The 27,859-nt window shown below is 39.1% G+C and overlaps 2 protein-coding genes across 5 annotated transcripts in view; one reads left to right on the forward strand and one right to left on the reverse strand.

The window, feature by feature from the left end:
* The window catches only part of LRIF1 (ligand dependent nuclear receptor interacting factor 1), a 118,859-nt gene that overhangs the window by 63,411 nt on the left and 27,589 nt on the right, over window positions 1-27,859 (forward strand). The window contains exon 5 of one of the 3 annotated variants that reach the window (XR_008494065.2): window positions 22,813-25,049. The exons of the other annotated variants lie outside the window; for them this stretch is intronic. The gene's annotated coding sequence lies outside the window, so the exon portion shown is untranslated. Of the gene's footprint in view, window positions 1-22,812; window positions 25,050-27,859 lie in introns of those variants that run through there. 3 annotated transcript variants of the gene reach the window in all.
* Window positions 160-27,841, reverse strand: CD53 (CD53 molecule). Of its 2 annotated transcripts, XM_054450722.2 has the most exons (8): window positions 27,240-27,841; window positions 8,977-9,056; window positions 7,916-8,104; window positions 6,055-6,129; window positions 5,399-5,494; window positions 3,348-3,428; window positions 2,189-2,272; window positions 160-964 (listed from the first exon to the last, which is right to left on the reverse strand). In XM_054450722.2, exons 2-8 carry the CDS (start codon window positions 9,037-9,039, stop codon window positions 893-895), a joined length of 660 nt encoding a protein of 219 aa, XP_054306697.1. In that variant the 5' UTR covers window positions 9,040-9,056; window positions 27,240-27,841; the 3' UTR covers window positions 160-892. The 2 variants fall into 2 exon arrangements, with proteins under 2 accessions (XP_054306697.1, XP_054306778.1); XM_054450803.2 differs by lacking the exon at window positions 3,348-3,428.

The following is a 27,859-nucleotide window of genomic DNA, read 5'->3' on the forward strand; positions in this document are numbered from 1 at the left end:
ACCCACAAAAACCATGAGATAATAAATGTTTGTTGTCCTCAGCCACTAAATTTTGGAGTAATTTTTTATGCAGCAGTAGACAATTAATACACCTAGTTTGGTGCATTAATCAGGGTAATCAGGCTGGGTCATGGAAGGAGTGTTTGATATATAGGAATGTTGTGATTGAGATAATAAACTTTTATTTATTGAAGAGTAAAATAGTACATTAACAAAATCTTATCTGATAGAGAGATAATACCAGAAGTCTTCTTACTGTGATTATCAGCTAAGTGACTGGTTGAAGTCAGGATATAAATCACTGGATAGTTTTTTTCTGGAAAGACTTAGAACACATCAATAAGGCCCTCTAATAAAGAAATTGAAATGAGATCTTGCCCTTTGGAGAAACAGAACTGTGTAATTCCTGTAGCCAGGGCTCTTAGTCAAAGAGAAACAGAGGGTTGTGACAATAGTCCAGTGAGGCTGGCCCCAGAACTCCCTTCAACTAGTCTCTTGCTTGACTTTGGGGAGAAGACTGGGCATTATTTAGAGGCTGGAGACTAATTCGACAATGAGAAGATGCAAAAATTCATATCCTGGGTTCACCCTTTGATCTTGGGCCATTAGATCCAGTTTCTCTTTGCCTCTCTTGTCTAAAAGATGCTCAGATATTAGTTGCACCACTTTGAGAGACATGGCTGCTGCCATCAGTGAGTGAAAGATTGTCTTGCTGCCTGAGATGGGATGTGCCTGGCCAACACCCACTTCTCTGGTTGTATAAGACAGGGACCTAAAAAGGGAAAGGATGGGAGGAGGATCATCCTGCAGTGATCATGTAGGGCTTCATGCTATAAACGGTTTTGCATTTCCAGAGATGAAACAAGTCTCTTCACCACAGGACAACTGCAGATCATAGCCCTATGGTCTGGCTGGTTTTATCAATCTGGCAGTTCAGGGTCAGTGCAAAGGACATCCCCAACACCTGTGAAAAGAGTTGGGAAAATTTGAAGTCTTCATAAGAAAAGCCATTTCTTTCACAATGCCTGGGATTGGCCTCTGAGAAAAAGAATGTATCCATTACACTGAAACCACCCTTCCAACCGTTACTTTCAAGTCTCTCTCAGGAGCTCTTTCCTTTAGTTAAAGAATAGCAGTGGGGAGAGAAACGGGGTCAATGATGACAAGATAACAGGCTGTAAAGTACTGGAGCATGTTTTATCTTCTGAGGAAGTCACAGAAGCCCTGCTGCTAGGATGGTCATATTCTGCTCACTGAACACTGTGCAATGAGTTATCTCTATCCATGCTCTGTGCCTCCTTTGTTTCCAAACAGAGAAAAATCATTTTCTCTGAGCTTCCTGGTTGAGTTTTAACTAATCTATGATATACCCAACACTTGGGTAGAAAAATGTTAGAAATATCACATTATTTTTGTCCTTTTTTATTAAAAAGGACAAAAAACTACCCTCAATTCACCCATCACTTGTCAAACTAAGCACAGAAACAAAGAGGAAATTGATTACAATTTTCGTCATCAGCCCCTTAACATGCAAGATCAGGTTTTCAAATGAAATGCTTTATCAATTCGTATTTTTCAGACCAGTTGAGGAGGGATCACAGTGGGATTCTGCTTGGTGGCTTTTTGTTTGACTGTGAATCATGTGAATCACTCATATCTCTGAGGAATGAATTGGCCAGAGAGATGTTCTTTTTTGTTTTTTTGGAGACGGAGTCTCGCTCTGTCGCCCAGGCTGGAGTGCAGTGGCGCGATCTCCACTCACTACAAGCTCCGCCTCCCGGGTTCACGCCATTCTCCTGCCTCAGCCTCCCAAGTAGCTGGGACTACAGGCACCTGCCACTACATCTGGCTAATTTTTTGTATTTTTAGTAGAGACGGGGTTTCACCATGTTAGCCAGGATGGTCTTGATCTCCTGACCTCGTGATCCACCCGCCTCGGCCTCCCAAAGTGCTGGGATTACAGGCGTGAGCCACCGCACCTGGCCGAGAGATGTTCTTATAGCACATTTTCTATATACCTTAAAGCAAATTGTTAATTACATTATTTGCTACTTGGCTGGGGGAATTCAGATACTAGTAAAAATAGCTAACATTTATTGTGTAAATACTGTGTACCTGGTATTATTCTGAAACCTTACCTGACTTAACTCATGTAATCCTCACAATAACCCTATGGTTAAGCTCTTACCTCAATCACACATACACAGATGGTGATGATTCCGATATACAGGAAATTGGAATGAAACCACAGTCTTGCTTTTGCATAGCAGCCCTAGAAAACATTTCAGTTACAAATGATACTACTCTATAATTCCACCATATCAAGAGGAGTATTCGGAAGATACAGTGCTTTGCATTTTGCTTTATGTAATACAAAGAGACTTAGGTATTATATTTTTATTTTCTTTACATGAATGAAGAAACAGGCATAACATGGGAAATATTAAACTAGAGACTTTTCTGGTGTTGTTATCATTACAATGGTAACTAATGTAGAAGTCCTAGATCCTTACCCGCTGAGTTAAACTAGCTTCTAAGAGGCAGGTCAGCAACCGACGTCCTGCTGTCTTTGAACACTCAGTGCTGACCAGAGATTAACATAGGGCATGCAATACTAAAATTGGTTTGCATTTCACTTTCTGCTTCAACATTCAGTAAATCCATCATAGCCCTACCAAACGCCAGGGCAGTTGCTGGTCAATGGGTGTCCTAGTCTTTCTCCACAAACCTGAAAAATCCTGGAGATTTCCAAACCCCTTCAGGAGCAGATAACATGAGGAGACAAGACCTCAGGGATTTGGTCTAGTTGGAAGATAGTTGTGGCTTCTTCTCAGAGCCTATTCTGGAGGTCCAAATTAATTGGACAGGTTGTGTCAGTAGTTCCACTAACTTTGTCTCCCTCAACTCCTTACTCCTTCACCTATGATTCATTTCCCTAAGGGGCTGGATTCTGCCATCTCCAAGGAAGAAGAGCAGAGAAAGAGGGAGAGGGAGAAGCTTTTCTATCTCAACCCTATACATTTTACTTTTAACCATAAGGAGACCTACTTCTTGCTTAAGAAATATCTAGACACAACCCTCTCCTACTTTCACACAAAAGTAACTGTTCCCCTCTAATGTAATAGTCTAGTGTAGCAAGATCAATCACAGTGTCTCTAGTCTAAATGAGTTTGTTCATATGTTTTTCTGATTTTTCTAATTACCCAAGGTTGTTGCCCTGGCCTCTCTTTTATTCAAGGTCCCCTGTTTTTCAATAGAAAGTCTAGGTCCTCTATGACTGCAGTTTCCAAGGTAATTAAACATTTAAACAAAGAGGTCAATAACAGAAACATTGCCGACAAAATTACCTCCACTTTTCGATCTGAGGGGCAAGATGCTGGTGGGCCACTGGTCCAATCACTCGTGCCATTTATACCACAACACTGCAGCTAAAAGCCAAACCCCCAAAATGATGATGGTTAGAAAGTCAACAGTGAAAAAAGGCTGTGGACCTTAGAGGAAAAGGTGGGCCCTTCAGATCTGACTCTATAGCAGACGTCCAGAATTGGTCTGATTGCTATGGGCTCCTTAAAACAAAGTGCTTTCTAATCTGTTATACCATTTCATTCACGTAAGATCCCTGTGGAGTAGAGACCCCTGTGCTTAATCTAGTCACATTTTACAGATCAAGAATAAGGCACCCAGGGACTGCATAATGGAGGGATTAGGCTGACCACCCCTGGACCCACCAACCAGTCTTAAGATCACAGAAAGGAGGACCATCAGATATTATGTACCTGCTTACACGATTCAACAGGAAGTGACCGCTATGGCAATCTTACCACAAAACAAAAACCACATCAAACTTTTAAGTTCATGGGGCTTATGGGAGACACAGACTCCCTGATACCAAAATACTCGAGGAAGCAACTAGCCAGATCTAGAGAGTGGAGAAGTCTAAAGGACAAATAGCCTAATTTCTTTCCACAAAGAGCAAGAACAAAGAGGTGTACTATTATAGATTAAAAGACAAATAGAGAGACCTATCATTCAAATATAAACACATAGGCCTTGTTAAGATTTTGATTTGAACAAGTCAATTAAAGTTTTTTGAGAAAATTAGGGAAATTTAATTATAGACTTTTTAAAATTTTTTTATTATTATTATTATACTTTAGGTTTTATGGTACATGTGCGCAATGTGCAGGTAAGTTACATATGTACACATGTGCCATGCTGGTGCGCTGCACCCACTAACTCGTCATCTAGCATTAGGTATATCTCCCAATGCTATCCCTCCCCCCTCCCCCCACCCCACAACAGTTCCTGAAGTGCGATGTTCCCCTTCCTGTGTCCATGTGTTCTCATTGTTCAATTCCCACCTATGAGTGAGAATATGCGGTGTTTGGTTTTTTGTTCTTGCGATAGTTTACTGAGAATGATGATTTCCAATTTCATCCATGTCCCTACAAAGGACATGAACTCATCATTTTTTATGGCTGCATAGTATAGACTTTATTAGTGGTATTAAGAAATTATAAAATTTTAGGTGTATTAAAAAGAAGTTCTTTTATATTTAGTGGGTGAAATAATATATTGTCTAGTATTTTAACATATTCTAACAAAAAAAGTGTGGGGAATTAGATGAGATGACACTGGAAAATGTTAACTATTGAAGAGTTGGGAGATTCATTTTTCTGTTTTTCTCTTTTGTATATTTCTAAAAATTATATAATAAAAAGTTTTCTAAACTGAATTGAAAAAATAAAGAATTGGAGATCTAAATAAGTTAAGTGACTTCCCCAGGGCTACCCAATTCTGGTCTCCAGGCTGTAATTCCTGTGCCATTTCTTCTACTCCACACTAAGCTGGCGTGCGGTCATAGTGGTACTGTTTTGAGACACAAATAGATTATACTGGTGCAAGGCTCCATCTTTATCTCCCAACACATCATGTCAGGAACGCAGAGCTTGTATATGCTGTACATATACATAGACACGTTTGTGGGTGGAAACAGTGCATGAAGAATGGGGTGTTGGTGGCCTAGGTAACAAGCCTGATTTGGGCAACTCAGGAATTCAATGGCAATTTCTTGTGTTATACAATGCTGTTTTCAGTAAAATTTTGGAAAATACATAAACTAATCCAGTTTGCTGTGTTTGGGTCTTCTTCACGTCCTAGTAGAACTTAGATAATAAACCTATTCATGTTAGAAAACGATGAAAGAGAATATAGAGAACTTTTTACTTATCAGACTAATTACTTGGCTCCCATGTTTGTGATAGCCAAGGCATTATTCTGGGATTCAGGGATGTGGACCTTAGATTCTGAAACTTCCAGAAAAAGGAACTAGCCCCCAAGGATTTAGGCTTGAAAATGAAGTCTGGGTTGATCTGAAGAGGATTCCACCTGTACTCACAAATGACTGGATGGAGTCCCACGCTGCCTTGGTGCTATTGTCTGAGTGGTAACGGTGGATGCTGTCGGTCAGACCCTTAGCCACATACTCATTCAGCTGGGTAGGCACATTCCAGCAGAGGAGACATGGTAAAAAGCAGGTGAGTTCAAGGAATAAGGAATTTCCAGTATAGATTAGTGGTTCCACTTGCTCTTCCCTTCCAAATGGTCTCCTCAGAACTAAGGGTGAGGGGAGGGTGTTTATCTATGGGCATACATGCTGAGCACGAGGTGGCATTGAAGGAAGAAGTATTTAGTAGGCTTGCTTCCTTCTAGAGCTCTGGCTTTACAAGGGAGGAAAAGGGTCAATTAAAGCAAGGACTATCCTTAGGCACTGAGGCAGACATTCTCTCCTGCCAAATACACAGAGGAAAGCAAGTAGAGGAAGAAACACTTGTTTTACTGTTCTTTCCAGGCACCTCTCAAGATACCACTCAGATACAGTCTCTTTCATACAAATTTTTTCTCCCCCCAATTACAATTACTCTGTTTCCTCTATCCTTCCACTTCATTTCTATCTCTATTATAGGACTTATTTTGTAATTTTGTACCAACTTCTCCACTGCATACTCCCCACTTTCAGTATTAAGACAATGAGTTGTTGTCTTTATAACTTACCTTCTGTTCATATACAAAGAGCAGGATGGCCAAGGTCACCTCAGCAAGGAGGATAATCAGCAGCAGGATGAAGAACTGGAACAAAGCAGATACATTATCACCGCACTGATCCCCATTCTCGTCCCACTCCCACTCAGCTCTGGGAGCGTCCAGGGGCGTTTGCGCACGTACAGGATGTTCCTGTTCTGCCTCCTCAGGCCGTTGTAAGCCTTCTTTTGTTTTGTGAAAATGTGTTCTTTTTCTACAATTAGACTCTAGAGGGCAGATCAACTGTCTTCTTTGCTCTCTCCTACCTGCTGTGCCTATCAGAGCACTACATGCATAATACATACACAACACCACCTGTTGAATAAGTTAAGCAATTTTGACATCTGCCTATTGAAGCAGTTAAGCAAAAGGTCGGTAAACTAGATCATTTGGGGCCTGGTCCTTTCTACAAGATCAGGGATACCTCTGGGTGGAGGACTGCTGGTAGTGGCTGAGAGGAGCCCTGTACAATGGTGGAAAGAAGGGTCCTAGCCATGGTTCTAACTCATATTTGTTTCCAGCTTTCAATGCTTACTCCTTTTATGCTAATAACACACAACAGAAAACATTTTCACTTATTCCTTCTCCTTCACCTTTTTTACCCCAACATTAATTTTGACTGCTTAAAACATTTACCTTACCCCCGTCTGCTATCTTCCATCCTTTGCCATTAGTCTGAGAACTATCTGAGAAGAGGGACTTTTTTTAAAATTCTTTCTCTTGGCTCCAGTTTAAGAGTTGACCCGTACAGACTGGGTGCAGTGGCTTACGCCTATAATCCCAACACTTCAGGAGGCCGAGGCAAGTGGATCACCTAAGGTCAGGAGTTAGAGACCAGCTTGACCAATATGGAGAAACCCTGTCTCTACTAAAAATACAGAATTAGTCGGGCATGGTGGTGCATGACTGTAATCCCAGCTACTCGGGAGGCTGAGGCAGGAGAATGGCTTGAACCCGGGAGGCGGAGGCTGTGGTGAGCTGAGATCATGCCATTGCACTCCAGCCTGGGCAACAAGAGTGAAACTCCATCTCCAAAACAACAACAACAAGAAAAAAAAAAAAAAACCACCACCAAAATGTTGAACCATAATGGAAAAAAGATCAACCAAATGACTTAAGGAAGAACCAAGGTGATTAGAAACCCACGCCTATTGGTAGAGTGGCACTGTTATACCAAGCTCTGTTCTGGGAACACTAGAGAAATGTAGAGCTCAGTGCTCTACAGGCACTGTGCTTACAGGCAAAACCTAAGCCTTAAGGTACTCCTCAGGATAGTACCTGATAGGGAACATGCAAAAGGCTCTAGCATCTCTCACATTAGACCTCAATGGCTGCAGCCAGAGCCCTCACCTAAGTTGGATCTCTCTATGGAGTATCTTGTGCAGATATGAGTTAAGGAAGCATCCTTTGGCATTTGGGGAGGAAAGAGTCTAGAAATTATTTTCCATTAGTTAGCGACTCTGAGTCAGAATCTGAAAGTACATAATAATAGCTAGCATGAGGAGGATTTCAGAAGATGGATGACACCTGATTTCATCCAGTCATAAAGAAAAAATAAAATGCTATCAAGGGGAATTATAATAATGACAAAAGTCATTATTAGCAGTGTAAAAATGGCTACAAGGGGGATAGCAATGCCCTCTTTCACCTGTCCATGGGACCCTAGTCTTACATAATATACTATTGGTCTGGGCAGACTTGGCTGATCTGAGGTACCAATCTCATTTTCCTATGATCTTTCTGTGCCTATAAGTGATCTACCAAGAAACATCTTGCCTGGGATTTAGGCACCATCTCCCCGACTTGGGGCACCACATCTGCTGTAAGGACTCACCGACATAAGCAGACACTTGTTTTCCTTGATAGAGCCCATGCAGCCCAGGAAGGCAACTACCATGATAATAGAGCCCACGATGACAAACACATTGCCCAGCGTGAGGGAGGGGAGGTTATGGAAGAGCACTCCGAAGTTGTTGTGGATCAGCAGGTAGATCCCAAAGCCCAAAATGCAGCAGCCACAGATCTGAAAGGAAGAATCCCACAACATCCTGAAGCAAAATGTGGTTCTTGGGTATCTCCTCATATTCTCACTTCCTTGAGATCAGAATCACTTTGTTTTTAACTGGCTCAATCAAGAGTCTCATGAACAATTTCTTTACCAAACTTTTCCATGCTTACATTGGAGAGGCAATCCCAGCTTTCTCATGTGGAGACCTACTCACAACTCTTCCTACCCATTTCCAGATACCAAGGAAAGATCACTTCTGTGAGCCACACAATATCTTCACCATATATAGGTCTAACTTCTTGTTCCTTATCTTTTCAGTCGCTCACACATGGCTTTCCCTGTAGAAACCATGACCATGTAGAGAAGATGCCCTGCTTGAGGAAGCTCATCTTGGTAGGCAGAAAACTAGAGAAGCCAAACTTATAATAATCTTCTCATATACACAAGTACCAACCCATCCTATATCTGAAATTCAATTGCTGAATTTTGTACAGTGAAACCTCCCCAGAAAGGGTGACTTTCCTTTCAATCACTTATTGTTTCAAGGAATCCAGAAAAAAGACAAGAAAAACAGAGGCACTCAATATCCAGAGCACAGTCTCAGGTTTCTCACCTATATATGTTAGCTATGAGTAGTAGTAAACTAAAGCCCTCAGAGAGAAACAGCACCTCCATTAATAACTGCACTAGTACCTTTCAATTTTGCAGGTTTATTCTGTGGCAGGAAGAGGGGAAAAATTATTACTCCTTTGTTTCTAGGATGGTTGTGCTGGACATGACCCAAACATGCATGCATTTTACCCCACACCAGCCTCTTCAGTAGAGGAATGAGGAGAGCTTAACCGGGTAAAGGTGAGCTAAACCATGCTCAGAAGAGACACACTTACCCAAAAGAGCAAGTTGAAGAAAAACAGGACATACTTCAGCAATTTCAAGCTACTCATGCCCATGCCGTGATATTCTTGCCCTAAGGAATAAGGAAGAAGAAAGTAAGTTACCTGGCTCTGTAAGGTAGCCAGAGATCAGAGTGCACAAATGTTCAGGGATCTCTAGCATTACCTTGGGTTTGAGCTATGGCTCTCCTCTGGAAAGTTTCCCCAAACTCTCCGCTTTCCTAGTTCTGAACTGAAATACCAACTGGCTCATCTTAGACATTCACTTTTTGTCCAGTTCAGCAAGCCAACAATGCTTAACATTGAATTAAGTATTGTAGAAGAAAATAGAGCCATTCTTAGAAGAGGATGAGTCACAGTGACAGAGACCAGGCCAGTGCTTTAGCTCTAACTGCAGCATTAGCAACTAGTGCCTGGACACTTAAGCCCTTGAAGTCGGGATGGACTGGTCAATCAGCCATCAAGAAAGCCAACAGCTTGATCAGCCAGTTTCTTAAATACTCTGTGATTCATGTACATACTATATTTGATCAGTAAACTTCTCCACATGAAAGTAGGGGGAACATATCCACGCCTCATTTATTCTTTTATTGCAGAAACATTTATATTTTCTGTTCTAGATGTTGTGGAAGATGCAACCATGACTAAGCAGTAGCTATCCTCCAGAAGATAACAGTCTTACAGCAGAGATAAAACAAGCCAACAAATATGCAATGGGGAAGTAAAAAGAGATAGCAATGTAAGCTTTAATTTTTTCAACTAGAATATAATTTTCTTAGTGAGGACATCAATGTCCAATGTCTGGTCCTCAATTCTAGAAATCCAGATACAGAATTTTGACTTTTCCTTTTCCTTTTCCTTTTCCCTTTCCTTTCCTTTCTCTTTCTCTTTCTCTCTTTCTTTCTTCTTTCAGGGTCTCAGTCTGTCAGCCAGGCTAGAGTGCAGTGGCACAATCTCAGTTCACTGCAACCTTCACCTCTCAGGCTCAAGTGATCCTCCCACCTCAGCCTCCCAGGTAGCTGAGACTAAAGGCATGCACCATCATGCCCAGATAATTTTTGTATTTTTAGTAGAAACGAAGTTTCACCATGTTGCCTAGTCTGGCCTCAAACTTCTGACCTCAGGTGATCCGCCTGCCTTGGCCTTCCAAAGTGCTGGGATTACAGGCATGAGACACTGCACCTGGCCAGAATTTTGAATTTTCTGTCAGAGGTAATGATATTCTATAAAGTGACTCCTTTTTAAAACTGTGCACAGGACTGATATATCAAGCAGAATGTTGAGGCAGTGATTTTTTTCCATTAAAATTATGCCTTTTCCAGTGCATGGGTCACTTGTGCAATCCATAGTATCTTCTTTGCAGTTTCAAGGTACCCGGGAATCACATGGTCTTGAGGGAATAGTTCATCCAGGCTGTAGATAAGCCTGATGAGCTACTTCTCTTCCACAATAAAGTGAATTTCTCTGTTGTAAACACCAAATACTTGTATCTATCTCATACCCTTTTCCTTTACTTTGTGTTCTTTTCCCCCTTTTTCTTCTTGTCTTACTCCTCAGGATTATTCTTAAATCTACATCATTACTTTAATAAAATTAAAATAAAATAAATTAGATTATAAATGCATTTGAATATATATCAGAAGTAAAGTGTAATGATTTACTACCCAGGCTTTGGGGTCAAACTTGAATTTTCCTCTTACATATGCCTCTAAACAGCCGTGTGAGAATTGGACATCAACTTAACAGTTCCAGTCACAATTTCTTCCTATGTAAAACAGGCCAATACTTATCCCTTATAGGGTGGATGTGAATATTAAATGATCTTATCACACAGACTGGCATACAGCAAGACCGGTACTCAATAAATTGAACCCATGATTATTTAGTCGATTATTTAGTCTGTCTTTATTTATTTATTTATTTATTTATTTATTTTTTGATGGAGTTTTGCTCTTTCGCCGAGGCTGGCATGCAGTGGCATGATCTCAGCTCACTGCAACCTCCACCTTCCAGATTCAAGCCGTTCTCCTGCCTCAGCCTCCCGAGTAGCTGGGTTACAGGCGCCCGTCACCATGCCCGGCTAATTTTTGTATTTTTTTTTTAGTAGAGACGGAGTTTCACCATGTTGGCCAGGCTGATCTCAAACTCCTGACCTGGTGATCTACCCGCCTCAGCCTCCCAAAGTGTTGGGATTACAGGCTTGAGTCACCGCGCCCGGCCGATTATTGAGTCTTAAAGAACTACTCTGTTTATCAGGAGTGAATGATGAATTTGAGTGTTTCCCAGCCCTTTATCAGTATCACACTGACAAAATATCTCATAGAGTAAGACACATCTATGAATAAATAATCTTAATCATTTTATCTAGAATTTTAAAAAATTAAATTAACTCTTAGAATGTGACATTTGCCAGTCCTCATTTCCAAATTCTTGAGAATCCTTCCTGTTGCCCTTTGCACAAGCTACATCAATGAATAAAAGATAAAATATGTCAAGTCCCAAAGAACAGTAACAAAGGTCATGAAAATGCAAAGATTTTCAGCTGGGTTGATCAAAGAATATTTCATGGTGGAGGACATTAAAGCTGAAACATTCAAATGAATGTAGTCCCCTTGAGCAGCTAAACACGGACTCTCATGATTCACTGTACCCTAGAGCTGTGCTACAGCTTTGAGCACTTAGAATCTGGTTAGTCTGAATTACTATGTGCTATAAGTGTAAAATATACACTTAGTACGAAAAGGATTATATCAGTAATTTTTCAATATGGATTACATTTTTAAATTACAGTATTTTGTACATATTGAGTTAGCTAAAATGTTATTAAAATTCATTTCACCTTTTTCATTTTCCTTTTCTTAACATAAAAATATAAAATCACATATTTGGGAAATGTGCCTCTGGCCAATGGATTAACAGGGACCAGATTTACCCCCTCACCTGAAACAGCTAAAAAATGTAGATTATAAAATAACGGTCTGCAAAACACTGAATGTAAGACAATGAAGGACACGGGCCCATGAGAGATGGGAAATAAATGGTGTGAGCCCTGTGACTGCCTCAGCTTATATTCACAGACAGTTTCCAAACCATGGAGCATAGAGGGAGAGCCTGGCAGAGCTGAGATTTTGAGGAGACCAAGTCAGCTAGGGTTTACAGGACACAGCAATGTACAAAAGAAAGGTGCACAGAGAGCAAACCCCAGAGATTCGCAGCTGGTGCTTGCATCAGTTTCCTATTGCTGCTAAAACATTACCACAAACTTTGTGCCTTAGCAACGCAAATTTATTATTTTACAGTTCTGAAGGTCAGAAGTATACATTCAGGTTGTTGGCTAGGCTACATTTCTTCTTAAGGGCTCAGGGAGAGAATTTGTTTCCTTGTGTTTCTCAGCTTCTAAAGTCACCTGCATTCCTTGTCTCCTTTCTTGCATCGTGCAACTTCTTGCTTTTGTCATCACATCTGCTACTTTCCACTCTTATCTCTCCTGCTTCATTCTTATAAGGGCCCATATGATTAGATAAGAACCACCTGGCTAATCCAGGATAATCACCCCATTTCGAGATGTTTAATTTAATCACAACTTCAAAGTCATCTTTGCCCTATCAGGTGCATAGGCATATTTGGGGCCTATTATTCAGTCTACCAAAGTGTCCACTAAGAATTTAGCTGAGTCCAGATTAGCACCTGCATGTACAAAACTACCCAAGGATAGGTACCATCTGAGCAGTGCCTGGCATTCACACAGCACCAGTGACTATTCCCACCAGTCAGACTGGAAAACCCCAAGATTCACAGGCTAGAGTACACAGAAGGATGTGGCCTCAGTAATAGGGAACAGATATCTCTAGACTGAACACTGTTCTACCCAACAAATCTTAAGAGTAAGGGCCCAAATTATTAAACACTTTCCGAGTAACTTAAGTGCATCCTAAAACAAAGCTCAATAAGATTTATAGGAATGCCAAATATTTAGCACCCAACAAAGTAAAATTTACACATAGATTCACTCAAAATATCAGGCATGCAAGAAACAAGAAAGTACAACCTATAACATGGCGATAGATGAAAACCAACCCAGGTGTTAGATTGGTAAAGCCATTAAGCCAGATACTATGTTTTTAAAAAAATAGGCTGGGCGCGGTGGCTCACGCCTGTAATCCCAGCACTTTGGGAGGCTGAGGCGGGCAGATCACAAGGTGAGGAGATGGAGACCATCCTGGCTAACATGGTGAAACCCCGTCTCTATTAAAAAATAGAAAAAATTAGCCAGGCGTGGTGGCGGGCGCCTGTAGTCCCAGCTACTCGGGAGGCTGAGGCAGGAGAATGGCGTGAACCCAGGAGGCGGAGCTTGCAGTGAGCCGAGATCGGGCCACTGCACTACAGCCTGGGTGACAGAGCGAGACTCCGTCTCGAAATAAAATAAAATAAACATAAATAGAGACATGGAAAATATAAAAAAGACTCAAATCAAACTTCTAAAGATGAAACTACAATGTGTGACATGAAAAATACATTGGATTGGATTAATGGCAGATTAGATATTGCTGAAGAAAAAAACTAGCGAACTTGAAGATGGCAAGAGAAAATATCCTCAAAGAAACACAGACAGAAAAAAAAAAATATATATATATATATATATATTTTTTTTTTTTTTTTTTTTGAGACAGAGTCTCGCTCTGTTGCCTAGGCTAGAGTGCAGTGGCGTGATCTTGGCTCACGGCAGCCTCCACCTCCTGGATTCAAGCAATTCTGCATCAGCCTCCCAAGTAGCTGGGACCACAGCGCGTGCCACCATGCCCAACTAATTTCTGTATTTTTAGTAGAGACAGGGTTTCACCATGTTGGCCAGGCTGGTCTCGCATGCCTGACCTCAAGTGATCCACCCACCTCGGCCTCCCAAAGTGCTGGGATTACAGGTGTGAGCCACCATGCCTGGCCAGAAAATAAAATGTTTTAAATGAACAGAGCATCATGAGTTGAGAAATAATTTCAGGTGGCTTAATATACATGTCATTGGAGTCTCTAAAGTTGAGGAGAGAAGAGAGAGAAAAAAATATTTGAAGAAATAATGACTAAATAAAATCCTAAATTTGATGAAAATAATATCCCTAAGGAACCAAGAAGCTCAATAGCTCAATGAACTCCAAGCACAAGAAACATGAAGACAGCTACACTAAGGTACTTTATAATCAAAGTACTCAAGGAACAGTGATAAAAAGAAAATCTTAAAACAACCAGGGGAAAAAAAGACATGTTATGGACTAAGGAACAATTGTAAGGATAAGAGCAGACTTCTTATTGGAAAACAGGCAAGCTGGAAGAAAGTGGAGCAACACATTTATAACACTAAAGAAAAAAAAATTGTCATCCTAAAAATCTATACCCAATAAAAATACATTTTACTAACTTAAAAAAAGGACTTTAAGATATACAAAAGGTGAAGGAATTCCTCATCAGTAGATTCATACTACAAGAAATGTTAAAAGCAATCCTCTAAGCAGAAGAAAAATGAGACCAGATGGAATTACAGATTTACACAAAGGAACAAAGAGCACCAGAAATGGTGACTACAGGAATAAATGCACAATATTTTTTTTCTTGTTATTTAAATCTCTTTAATATATTTTTATTTTTATTTTTATTTTTTTGAGACAAAGTCTTGCTCTGTGACCCAGGCTGGAGTGCAGTGGCGTGATCTCGGCTCACTGCAACCTCCGCCTCTCAGGTTCAAGAAATTCCCATGCCTCAGCCTCCTGAGTAGCTGGGATTACAGGCATGCACCACCACGCCTAGCTAATTTTTTGTTTTTTTAGTAGTGAGGGGGTTTCGCCATGTTGGCCAGGCTGGTCTGGAACTCCTGACCTTAGGTGATCCACCCGTCTCAGCCTCCCAAAGTGTTGGGATTACAGGCTTGAGCCACTGCACCTCGTCTTAAATCTCTTTTGTTGTTGTTGTTGTTTGTTTGTTGTTTTTTGAGACCGAGTCTCGCTCTGTCGCCCAGGCTGGAGTGCAGTGGCGCGATCTCGGCTCACTGCAAGCTCCGCCTCCCGGGTTCACGCCATTCTCCTGCCTCAGCCTCCTGAGTAGCTAGGACTACAGGCGCCCGCCACCACGTCCAGCTAATTTTTTGTATTTTTAGTAGAGACGGGGTTTCCCCGTGGTCTCGATCTCCTGACCTTGTGATCCGCCCGCCTCGGCCTCCCAAAGTGCTGGGATTACAGGCGTGAGTTACTGCGCCTGGCCAAATCTCTTTAAAAGATACTGAACTGTTCAAACAAAAATAATAACAATATTGCATTGCATTAATAATCAATGTAAAAGTAAACTTTATGATAATAATAGTGTAGAGACTGGGAAGGGAGAAATGGAAGTATACTACTGTGAGCTTCTTATATGTAAAGTGGAAATCTCACTTGAAGGTAAAAATCTTAAAAAATACTCGATTAATCAAAAGAAGCCAGAAAAAGAGAAAAGGGGGAACAACAAATGGGAAAAAATAAAGAACAAATAGAAAAATGAGACAAATAAAAAACAAATATGCTAAAATCCCAACCATACCAATATCACAGTAAATGAAATGGTCTGAATACTTAAAATATGAAGCAGGAATAAATAGATGGATTAAAAAAACACGACCCAATTATGTTGCCTACAAAAAATACGTTTAAAATATAAAGAAGCAAATACATTTTAAAGTAAAAGGATGGAAAAAGATATACCATACTAACACTAATAAAAGGGAAAAAAAAGCTGGAGTGTCTATATTAGACTAAAACAAACACTATTACAGAAAAAATTATCAAGGATAAAGAAGATTACTTTATAATTATAAAGGAACTGATTGAGCTAAAGAACATAAAAATCCTAAGTGTTTTTGCACCTAGTCAAAATTTATGAGACAGAAATGAACAGAACTGAAAGAAGAAATAGACAAGTATAAGTTATACTTGAATAGTTCAATATCCTTCTCTCAATAGTTGATGGAATCAGTAGACAGAAAAGCAGTAAATATTTGAACAACAGCATCAGTCAACTTAAACTAACTGATTGTGATAGAACACTCCACCCCACAACAGCAGAATATACATTCTTTTCAAGGTTACATGAAACATTTACCAAGATAGACCATTCTGGACCATAAACCAAGTTTCAACAAATTTAGAAGGAATTGAATTAGAAATCAATAACAGGAATATCCCTAGAAAATTTCCTCAAATTGGGAAACTAAATAGCATACTTCTAAATAGTTCATAGATGAAAGAAGAAATCAAAGAGAAAATTAGAATTCTGAATGAGAAAAACTTTAAAAACATGTTGAAAATGTGGGAATGTCACTAAAGCAATATTTTGGGGTAAATTTTAGTGCTAAATGTCTATAGCTGAAAGGAGAGTGGTCTCAAATTAATGACTTCAGATTGCATCTTGAGAAACTAGAAAAAGTATAACAAATTAAACCCAAAATAAGCAGAAGGAAGTAGATAATGAAGATAAACACTGAAATCAATTAAACAGAAAAACAATTTTAAAAACCCCACAAAAGTTGGCTCTTTTAGAAGACTGATAAAATTGATAAACTTATACACAGGTAATCAATTTTAAAATAGAGAAAAAAATTTATCAATATTAGGAATGCCAGAACAACACTACAAATTCTATAGATATCAAAAAGATAAGTCAATATAATAAATGACTTCATGCCAATAGAACTTAGATGAAATAGATGAATTCATTGAAAGGCACAAATTATCAAATCTCACTCAAGAAATAGATAACCCGAATAATCCTATCTCTAATAAGAAACTGAATTTGGAGTTTAAAAATCTTCCCATAAAGAAAACTGCTAGTCCAGATGTCTTATTGATGATTTCTACTAAACATGTAAGGCAGAAATAATACTGATTCTATATCAAACCTTCCAGAAAATAGAAAAGGAGGGTACACTCTCTAGCTTATCCTGTGAGGCCAGACTTTTCAGATACTAAAAGCAGAAAGATATTACAAGAAATAAAACCACGGGCCAATGTTCCTCAGAACAAGATGTGAAAATTATAAACAAGATTTTAGTAAAAAGCATCTAACGATATAGAAAAATGATAAGAAATTATGAACAAATGGGGCTACTCTCAGGAATGCAAGGTTATTTTAACATTGAAAAAAGTACTTAATCATATTAACAAACTGAAAGAGAAAATAAATTATCTTCTCAATAGATACAGGAAATTTATTTGACAAAATTCAACATCTATTTCTGATGAAAACTCTTAGCAAACTAGGAATAGAAGAATGCTTATGCAAACTTATAAAAGGCATTTATGAAGGGCATAGAATTAAGAACATCGTACTTAATGGTATAATACCAAATGCCTTACCCTTATATAAGGAAGAAAATAAGTCTGTTTACTCTTAACTACTCTATTTGGCATTGTACTGGAGTGTCTAGGCAGTGCAAATGAAATATGAAAAGAATGGCATCCAAACTGGAAAGAAAAAAAGTAAAACTGGCTTTGTTCACAGATATCATGAATGTCTTTGTAGAAAATCTAAATAAATCTACAAAAATACTACTAGAACTAACAAGCAAGTGGAGCAAGGTTGCTAGAAACAAGATTCAATCCACAAAAAATAATAGCATTCTATGCACTAGTAACCATTAGAAATCAAGTATTTTTAAAAGTATCATTTACAATAGCATCATGTATGAAATACTTAGGCATAAATCTGACAAAAGTTGTGAAAGAATTGTACTGAAAACTTAAAAACAAACATTGCTGAAAGAAATTGAAAAGATGCAAATACTGGAGAGATATACCACGTCCATCTACCAGGAATTAAATATTTTTAAGATGTCAGTTCTTCCAAATTTATCTATAGATTGTAATCCCAATCAATATTACAGCAGAATTTTTTGTAGACTTCAAAAAATTAATTCTAAAATTCATTTGGGAATGCAAAAGACTTAGAATAGTAAAAATGAGTTTGATAAAGAACAAAATTGGAGTACAAACACTACCTAATTATATTACTTTCTATAAAACTACAACAATAAAGACAGCATAGCACTGGTGTTAAATAAATATATCAAGAGAACAAAATAGAGTCCATATGTATACGGACAACTGATTTTCAAAAAAATACAAAATTAATACATTAGAGAATGAAGAATACTTTTTTCAACAAATGGTGCTGGAACAATTGTCCATTAATATGCAAAAAGGAACTTGCATTTATACCTCTCTCCATATGAAATCGTAACTAGTAATGAATCATAGATCTAAAGGTAAAATCCAAAACTATAATTCTCCAGAAGGAAATATTTGCAACCTTGGTTAAGCAAAGAGTTCTCAGATAAGACACCAAAAGCACAATAAGATGATAAATTGGACTTCTTCAAAATTAAAAACTTCTGCTCTTCAAAAGACACTGTTAAGAGAATGAAAAGACAAGGCACAGAAGGGAAAAAATATTTCCAAATCACACAGGAGATAAAAGGCATGTATCCAGAGTACAAAAACAACTCTTGAAGCTCAATGGTAAGAAAATAAACAATCCAATTTTTAAAACGGGCAAAAGATCAAAACAGACAATTCACCAAAGAAGATACTACATGGATGGCAAATAAGCACAGGAAAAAAATTCTCTACTTCATTAGTCATTAAGGAAATGCAAATTAAAACTATGGAAAGATACCACTCCACATCTCTTAGAATGGCTAAAATGTTTTCAAAACCTGACCACACCAAGTGTTGGCGAGGATATAGTGAAACTGGAACTCTTCTACACTGTTGGTGGGAATGTAAAATGGTATAACCATGTTCAAAAGCAGTTTGCTGGTTTTGTACAAAGTTAAACATATATTTATCATATGATCCAGCCATTCTACTCCTAGGTATTTACCCAAGAGAAATGAAAGCATATGTCCATACTAGGACTAGTACATGAAGGTTCATAGTTTTATAGTTTTATTTGTAATAGCCCAAACTGGAAGCAACCCAAATGTCCATAAACAAGTGAATGTATAAATAAATAGTGGTATAATTTTACAATGGAAACTACTTAGCAATTAAAAAGAATGAACTGTTGTTACCCTATACAGCACAGATGAATGTAAAAATAATCACGGTGAGTGAAAGAGGTTAAATAAAAAAGAGTACATTCTGTATGATTCCAGTTATATAACATTTTAGAAAATGAAAACTAATCTATAGCAACAGAAAGCAGATCAATGATTGTCTGAGGATGAAGGTGGGGGAGGGCAGGAGGTGAGTAGAGAGGGAGCAGGGAAGGGTGAGAGAAAGGGATTACAGAAGGCCACAACAATCTGTGGTGAGTGATGCATATGCTCAGTGTTTTGACTGTGGTGATGGATTTATGCATGTGCACTTACGTCAAAGGCCCCTCCTAATTTGCTCCTGTCCATCACTCCACACTCATGGCAACACCCCCTGTATTATACTTTAAAATTTAGCAAAGCAATATTGAATCCTTGTCTTAATGCTTCCTTCCTTACTTTGGTAATGGGTTTCTTTGCTGAAATTTTCTCTTTTCTTTCTGGCCTCTTATTCTGGTTAGTTACTCATCCTAATGATGTGTCACTTTTCCAGGAAGTCTTCTCTGTTTGTGTCTAAGTCTTCACACCCAACCCTCACTTGCCCTAAGGAGTATCTGTAATACCTGTGTATCTCTGCCATTGTACTAACCATTTTGTTTTATAAGTGACTATTCCCTCACTAGAATGTGAGCTCCTTGAGGGTAAGATCTATGCTATTCATCTTTGAATTCTCAAAGCCTCATTACCTCAGAATTATCTGATGTAGTGGAATGAACATGACACTGCAGAGTCAGGGGCTTTGAGCTTGAATTTTTAGTCTGCTAATAAACTGATGTTTTGGACATAGGAAAATAACTAACTTACCCATCAGTAACAGAAAGGAATTGAGCCAGATGCCTCCTAGAGTCACATCAGCCCCAACATCCTGGTATCCTGTGAAATTAGTTCAGGCCCATGTAACCTGATAGTCCACAGAGCACCAGCTGGCTAGGTACCCACAAACTTAGGGACATTCCTACTGATTCTTTCCTTCACAGACAGGAAGAAGAACCTCTTCTTCCTTCCTCTCCTACTTTCTACCTCTCTAGACTCATACTAAATTGAGTAAGAAAATCTTCTCACCTAGTGAAGATTGTCACTACTTTTGCCACATGCCATAAGGGCCCCAGAGACAATGCTGCTCCATTTCCCTTTCCCCTTCTTCACTGTTACTGGGCAGTGATTAAGCCTCCCACCCCTTCCAACTATCATCTAGAGGAACTGACACCCCTCCCACAGTCAAAATCTATGACTCTTAGCCCCATGACTCACGGTTCTATGCAAAAAGCCACCAACATCAGTTTCCAGGAAACCTGAGTGACCAAACTGCACTTAGCTGTGGCTACCTTCCACAACTCAACATGGAGGTTAGGGATCAACTTTGCCCTTTAGTTTCCTCCAATGGGCTTGAGCTGGTAGAACCTGTGGATTTCTAATTCCATCGCTGTCTTTTTTTTGACCTGTACTAACAGCACCATGTAATCTACTCTTGAATTTAATCAAGCTTAGAAGTGGTTAAGGTTGGATAGAGGCTTCAAGAACCTCTATCAGGCTGGCCGTGGTGGCTCACACCTGTAATCCCAGCAATTTGGGAAGCTGAGGTGGAAGGAGCCCTTGAGCCTAGGAGTTCAAGACCAGCCTGAACAACATAGCAAGACCCTGTCTCTATTTTAAAATTTTTTTAAGTTAAAAAAAAAAAGAACTTCTATCAGTTCCTCATCTTCAGCCTTATCTGATCCAATATTACAAGCTAGTCAGGAGCCACATAAGACAGCTTTGTTGCTACATAGACCGTTACTCTTATGAGATATTAATAAGTGTTCCTCAAACAAAAGCCAAGATAAAGAAAAAAAACAGTGTAAGAGAAAAACCTGTTATATTTTAATGTGCGCTGTGAGTCTCTAAGAGAAAAATATGTTTATATAACTACAAACCTATTTTTATGTTGCAGATCACTTATTAACAGGTCAAATAGCATAGTATTGTGTGGAACACAGTTTGATAAACACTAGCTTTGGAATCAGACAGGTCTCGTTTTGAATTCTGGTAGTACTACTTATCAGAAGTGTGACCTCGGGCAACTTGCTTAACCTATCTTTCACTATATCTTTGAAATAGGGCTATTAATACTTACCTCAGAGGCTGTTCTGAGGGCTAAATGAGATACTATTTCCAGGATGGCTCAGTCCCTGAGTATCTGCCTTATTCAGTGAATACTCACTGAAAGAGCAAGTTCAGAGCTTACCTACCAGTCCATTCCTAAAGGTAACCCTTAGGTTCTAATAGATTTTTAGGAATAAAATATGCACGGGGCCAGAATAATCCCTTGCTTGTTTCATACCTTTTAAAAAGAGGTTTCGTGTGCCATTTGTAAAAAAAATAAAAAAATGAAAATAAATCAAACAATAAAGAAAAACACATTGTTGTCCATTAGTACCTATTAGGACAAACTGAAAATTTCAAATTTCAGTAATAAAAGATAAATAAATAAATGTAAGTATAGTTTCTGTAAGACTTCCTTTCAGTGAAGAAAAGCGTTTAGTAGAAAAACACCTTTGTATGCTAAGATTGAGAATACTTTATTAGAACACATTTCTTTCTCCACTGAAATCTGTTAAGACATGTTGGAAAATCCCAGCAATAAAAGGCAAATGCAAGCATAGTTTCTTTAAGATGCATAAATTGTTTTCTTTCAGTGAATGGAAGTGTTTGGTAGAGAAACACCTTTGTAAGCTAAGATAGAGAATATATATTATTAGAACACATTTCTTACTCCATTCAAACCTATTAGGAAAAGTTGAAAAATCCAGCAATAGAAAGCAAATGTAAGCATGCTTTCTTTAAAAAAAAAATTCTACATTTAAAAAATAAAAGTATAAAGAAGAAAGCATAAAATCTTCTGAAATCCCACCTCCCAGAGATAACCATCATTAGCATTTTGGCAAACGTCTTTCCAGACACTTCTCCATATACATTTCTCTATATACAGATTTGTCAATTTACATACAAGAGCATTCGCAAGGTAATTACGGCTCCCTATCCCTTCCTACACAGAGCCTGTGGCAGTCTTTGTTCCTTAGCAAAGAAAACTGAGGCTGTGATTAAGAAAAAGTTTTTCTAAATAGGAGCGAAAATCTGCCCCAATGAGAGCTCCCAAATTTAGGCCTTCTTGCTCAAACAAACTTAGATACATAATAGATAGTTCACTGAATCCCACAAAATACTAAGTTCCTCATAAATGTCTTATTTATAATCCTCAAATCAGCCTGACAACTTAGGTGTCATTAGCCCCATTCTGCAAACAGAGAAGCCGAGGATTGGCGCAAGGTCACCCAGCTAAGAATCATCAAAGGCAGGGTGAAGGCCAAGGTCTTTCAGCCTCCAAAGCCCATGCTCTTTCCACCGTCCCAGGCTCTGGTTTTGTGCCTGTTACTTCCCAACTCATTTGGTGCAATGTGTTGAGCATCCAGGAGAAGACCTTCCATTTTTCATCAGCTTGCGCCTCTGTAGTTTGAACTCCTGTGAGCAGTGGCTGAGGTGCAATCAAAGTTATGGCTGTACGTCCTTTTGAAGAGTAATAAGCAGTTGTAGAGGAAGAAGTAGGAGTAAAATAAAACGAAGCCAAAGCATCAACTCTCATGTATTAGTGTCCACTCATCTCTCCATCAACTAATCAAGGAATGTCTGTTATCTTATTCCTTCCTAAAATTGTAATCTGATAAAAATTTGGTTTCTTCTAGGCTGCTGTTAGGGGAGAGGATTTGGTGATTTATAGAAGAAGAGAGAAATAAGGAAGAAGAAAAGAGGAGAGAAAAAGTGAAGAAAGACAAATCCAGATGATCTTGGAAGCTCACTTCCTCCCATGTGGGAGCTTAGCAAGATACTAATAACAGCTGAGGTGGGACAGGGACTCTTCTAATAAGCTTACTTCGTAAATCAGGAACAGTTACCTAAAACAGTTAGCACTGTTACAGAGTCAAGAGATCAGAGGTTCTCCGTCCTCCTAGGTAGAAATATGCAGAACTTGACATCAGGGTCCCTCGGCTAGAGGCCTGTCCATGGTATCTGCAGGCTGGCTATGCTCAGATTAAGCAAGACTCTGTGGGATAAGGAAAGCCACTTTGTTGGTATTCCTATCAAAAATTTAAATCACCTGAATCTAATCATGAGAAAACATCAGATAAACCCAAATGGAGAAACATTCTAAAAAAGAACTGACCTTACTCTTCAAGCATATCAATGGCAAGAAAAACTCAGGAAGTGTTCCAGACTCAAGGAGACAAAAGTGACAGTTGAAGGCAATGAGTGACTAGAAATTTCCTTTTGCTATAAAGAACATTAATGAGGTAATTGGTGGAATCTGAATAAAATACATAGATTGTTAATTATACTGCATAAATGTTAATTTCCTGGTTTTGATCATTGTAAAGTCATTATATAAGAGAATGCATTTGTTTGTAGAAATATACACTAACGTACTTAGGGGAAAGGGCATCAATCAAGTTACTAATTAATCTCAAATGAGAAAGCCAGAGAATAAACAAATGAAGTAAAATGTTAATATTTTGGAAATCTGGGTGAAAAGGATTTAGAAATTTTTCATAATATTTTTTCAACCTTTTTATCAGTCTGAATTTTGTCATGATTTTTTTAAAGAGATGGGAAATAAATAAATGATCTAAGGGATTCTCATCTCAAAATCATTACAATTTGTCTTCTATGTTATAAATACTGAGATTCTACAATAGTTATTTTAAGAAGACTAAACCATGGAATAATTCTTGAATGCCTTTATTTGCTCCTGATATAAAGTAAGCCATAAGTTCAAATTTACTTTAACAAGTTTTAAAAGATATGAGGCATTAAAATAATTTCTTACCCCTATTCCTCAATCTAGTTCTCCTGAAATAGAAAAGGCCAAACAAAAAGGTTTGGAAAATAAAATATATGTTAAGTATTTAGTTTGCTAGCATAGTAGCTTAAGATCAATTACATTTACAATTAAGTTGTATTTTTATGTTTGCTTATGTTAAAATGCACTAGGAATTTATGTAAATGAAGAATACAGTCTAATGATGCTTACTTAATAAAAAAGTCTCTTAGAAAAGGGACTATAGTATAATGTAGAAGAAAGAGCATGCCATAGAGAATCAGAAGATATTCTAAATAACTATTAAGTAATTTCATGATTTTTGGACAAGTCATTTTACCTGAAAAGTAAGCAGATTGGACAGTTGCAACAGCTCACATTTATTGGCTCTCATTGTGAGTTAGATACTTTATTTGAATCTAAATAATCTCTAACTTTGCTTTAAGTACCAATATTCTAATTCTTGGAATATAGCACTCTCTTTTTAAATGATTATAAAAATGTATGCTTGTGTCATATTTTCTTTTACAACAATTCTTGGTCATAGTTATGACATATTGATGCTATTGCTTGGGTAGAAATTCTGCTGTGTGCTTATGAAATGGATAATGAAGAGAGAGCACTCACCTCTAACTCTCAGCGTAGAGATTCCTGGCCTTTACTATGAGTGGTCATCCATTGGCTTTGCAAATGCATGTCTTTCTCTTTCCCAAAACCTACCTCCAGACAGCCTTCCCAAACTGACCACCCAACCTCCAGCCCAATCCTTCCCTCCTCTGCCCCAGCAGCCATGCTGGAGTCCTGCTTTGCACAGCTGTCTGGTTTCTCTGGGTTACTTTGCTTCAGTGCCCTGCATCTGCAGTGGCAGATGGGTCCTAGGAGCTTCCTGAGGACAGGTGCCCAGTCTCTAGGGCCCAGGGTGATCTACACACAGTGGATGCTTGCTCGGTACAAGAAGTGCCCTGGGCTGACTAATCTAGGAACGCAAAACAAACCACTATAACTGAATCAATGCAGTACTTCCTGGAACAGAAGCTAAGCTGAAAACAATGGCTGTAACCTCACAAGAAGCTCCACCCTTCCTTCTGCTCTAAGTGAAAATCTAGGTTGAGGAGGCAAAAACCTGCCTCTTCTCCCTCATTTCAACCCCACATCCCATCAGTTCTGCCGTGTGAACATGGTGGGCATAGCCCCACCCAGAGCTGGACCTAGGACCTGCCTGGTCAGCGATCTTGCCCTCCACTTTCTGATGCCAAGTAGGAGAAAGGGCTTTCCACTTCATGTGGCTCTGTAAACATGGTGTGTTACACTGCAGTCTCACTTGCTTTCTCTCATTTCTAACATGCCTGGAGGTACACACTTCTTTGAATTTGAATATACAGCACCCTTGGTCTAGAATGTCTCCATAGCAAACCCATACTTCTGTGAAAGTGAACCCACCAGTCACCTCTCCAGGGAGTCTTTGGCACACTCCTAACTCCTCCTACAGTTTGTGCACGTTCTCCATCTATTATAGAAAAGAGCACATTGCACTGTATTTGTATATTGCTGTGACTGTCATCCATAATAAACTCTACAACTCCTTTCAGATGATAATCTTTTCTGTTATCCTGTATCTCCAGCACCAAGTGCCATATCTGGCCATGGGGTAGGAGTGGGAAAGGAGAACCAGAGTCCGAGGGCCTCTGTGCAGTCAGAGGTCAATCAGAGGGCACAAAAAACCAAGGACCAACAGACTTTGTCCTTTCCAGTTTGTGCCTCTTATCAGTGAACAAAGGTGAGGTCACTTAGGTGGTGGTAACCATAGCTGTGAAGGCATGAACTTGGAATCATTCCTCATGAATATAAAGGTACCCAATCCTTTCATTTAAAAGTTAAATGTTCTTAACTGGCCCACACAGGAAACATCACAGGAAATAATGTTTCAGTTCAGTCTTTGCTCCCATTCAACCACAATTTCAAAATAGTACAGATTCTCCTCAAGATTGAGAAAGCAAAACCTCTTTGTTTGTCCAGAAGCTAGGAGTTTGCTTTTTCTCAGCTTTCTTCCAAAGCACATGCATAGTATGATATCTCTTATCTCCCATGGGAGTTCCTTAAGAGTAGGACTGTTTGCTAGACAAATATTCTCCTTCTACCTTTTCATCTCCCTCCCCCACAATTCCCAAAGCACAGTGCCTGGCCTCAGGAGGCACCTACCACTTGATTATTAAGTGAATTTATTTAAAAGACTGCTTTTTATTTTTTAATACAAGGCTCAATAAACTCTGAGGTGTTTTGGGAATCTAGAGCCCTCTCCCCTGTCCCCACCCCTCTTGGAAATCTAGATCCCTCTGTCCGGTTCCCAACCCTCATACTTAGATGGGTGGGTATAGTCAAAGAGAACTTTCTCCTTTCTGCTCCAGGGCATAATCAAGTGAAATTCTCACAGGTCTTGGAAGAAGAAAGCTCTTATATACAGTTTCCTATGGTGGTCACAGAGAGTCAGGACCAAAGCTCTGCTAACACTTTGCTGAGTCCATGCAACCTTAGTCATTAGTTACAGCACATGATTGGAAATTACTGCAGTATCAAGTTTTGGGGATTGCATTTTATACGTGCATTTCATGTTACATTTATCAGTGGTCATGTTTTGTACACCAAGGATAATTTGGGGAAATGCTGAGGATCACAATGTGCTTCCTGCTCCTTAAAAGCCAACAATCTATGCGTCCTTTAGAGATGTCTGGCTTTCACCTTTTAAAATACAGTTACTGAGCACATCCTGGTGTTTTGATTTTTAGCCACCTTTCTATTTAGTGGCTTTGAAGAACCACAGTGGGAGTCACTAAATTTACTTTTGAAATTTTCTCAAATGAAAAAGAACTGTGTCTTCTAGCTGTCTTTCTAAAGACAGCTCTGGCTGTGGGTTCTTTCCTCACTTTAAAATCACAAGACCGATTTTCTGAAGACCAGAGCACATAGGAAATCTCCCCAATGTCATCTCACATAGAAAGCTCCAGGCATCAGGAATTACTACACAGAGTAATTCAAGCTCTGAAGCAATTAAGCCATGTGAATGCCTCGACTCAGAGATTTAGATAATGGGAACCTGATTAAGTAAAAGTATTTCTGGCCTGATTGCCTTTGGGGATGTTACTAGGATCTTGCTAATCCTTTTTACTTTGTGCACTAAATATTTGTGAAAGAGAAGTTGCCGGAGATTTTATGGTTACTAGAAAGGTATATGGAGACCCCTAAGAATACGCCCTACCCCACATTAGACAGCAAGCCAAGTTAAAATGTCATCAACCTTACCTTTTCCAGGCACCGTTCCTCAGTCCTTTAGGCAGAATTTAGTGATTATCCTTGAGGTGGCCGAGACACGGCTGGTAACACAGATATCCGGGGCTATTTGTGTAAAAGGAGAAGTGAAGGGTGAAAAAATATGATCGTGCTGTGACGACAGGAAGCCCAGATGAGAAGAAGGAGGAAGTGAGGCTGAGTCCGCCCTCTTCAGTCTCAGAGATTTAGTCCTTCCCCAGTGGCTTTTTAGAAGCTTCCTCTCACAGCCCACCCTAAACTAGTTTCATGAAACAAAGGAAAACTTCAAAACCAAGTTGGTTCAGGCACAGATCTGTGAGCAGTGGTGGATTCTAGGGTAATTTTGGCAATGATTTTTGCTTAGAAAAGGACAGTGCTTCTCAATCAAGGTGGCATCTCAGAATTAACTGTGTATTTGTTCAAAAATAAGTATGCCTGGCCCCACCACCAGTTTCCCATTCAGGTAGACAGACTGGAGGGGAACACAAGAACCAATATTTCTAAACATTTTCTAGGCCCGAGACTTTGGAATGTCTTTCTGAAGATTCTCTGCCCCCTCCTCATATTCCCTCTGTCTGGCTTCAGCCAGTCTCTAGACTTCAGTTGAATTGGAC

Source organism: Pongo pygmaeus, chromosome 1, assembly GCF_028885625.2.
Source record: "Pongo pygmaeus isolate AG05252 chromosome 1, NHGRI_mPonPyg2-v2.0_pri, whole genome shotgun sequence".
In the NCBI taxonomy this organism is placed as follows: Eukaryota; Metazoa; Chordata; class Mammalia; order Primates; family Hominidae; genus Pongo; species Pongo pygmaeus.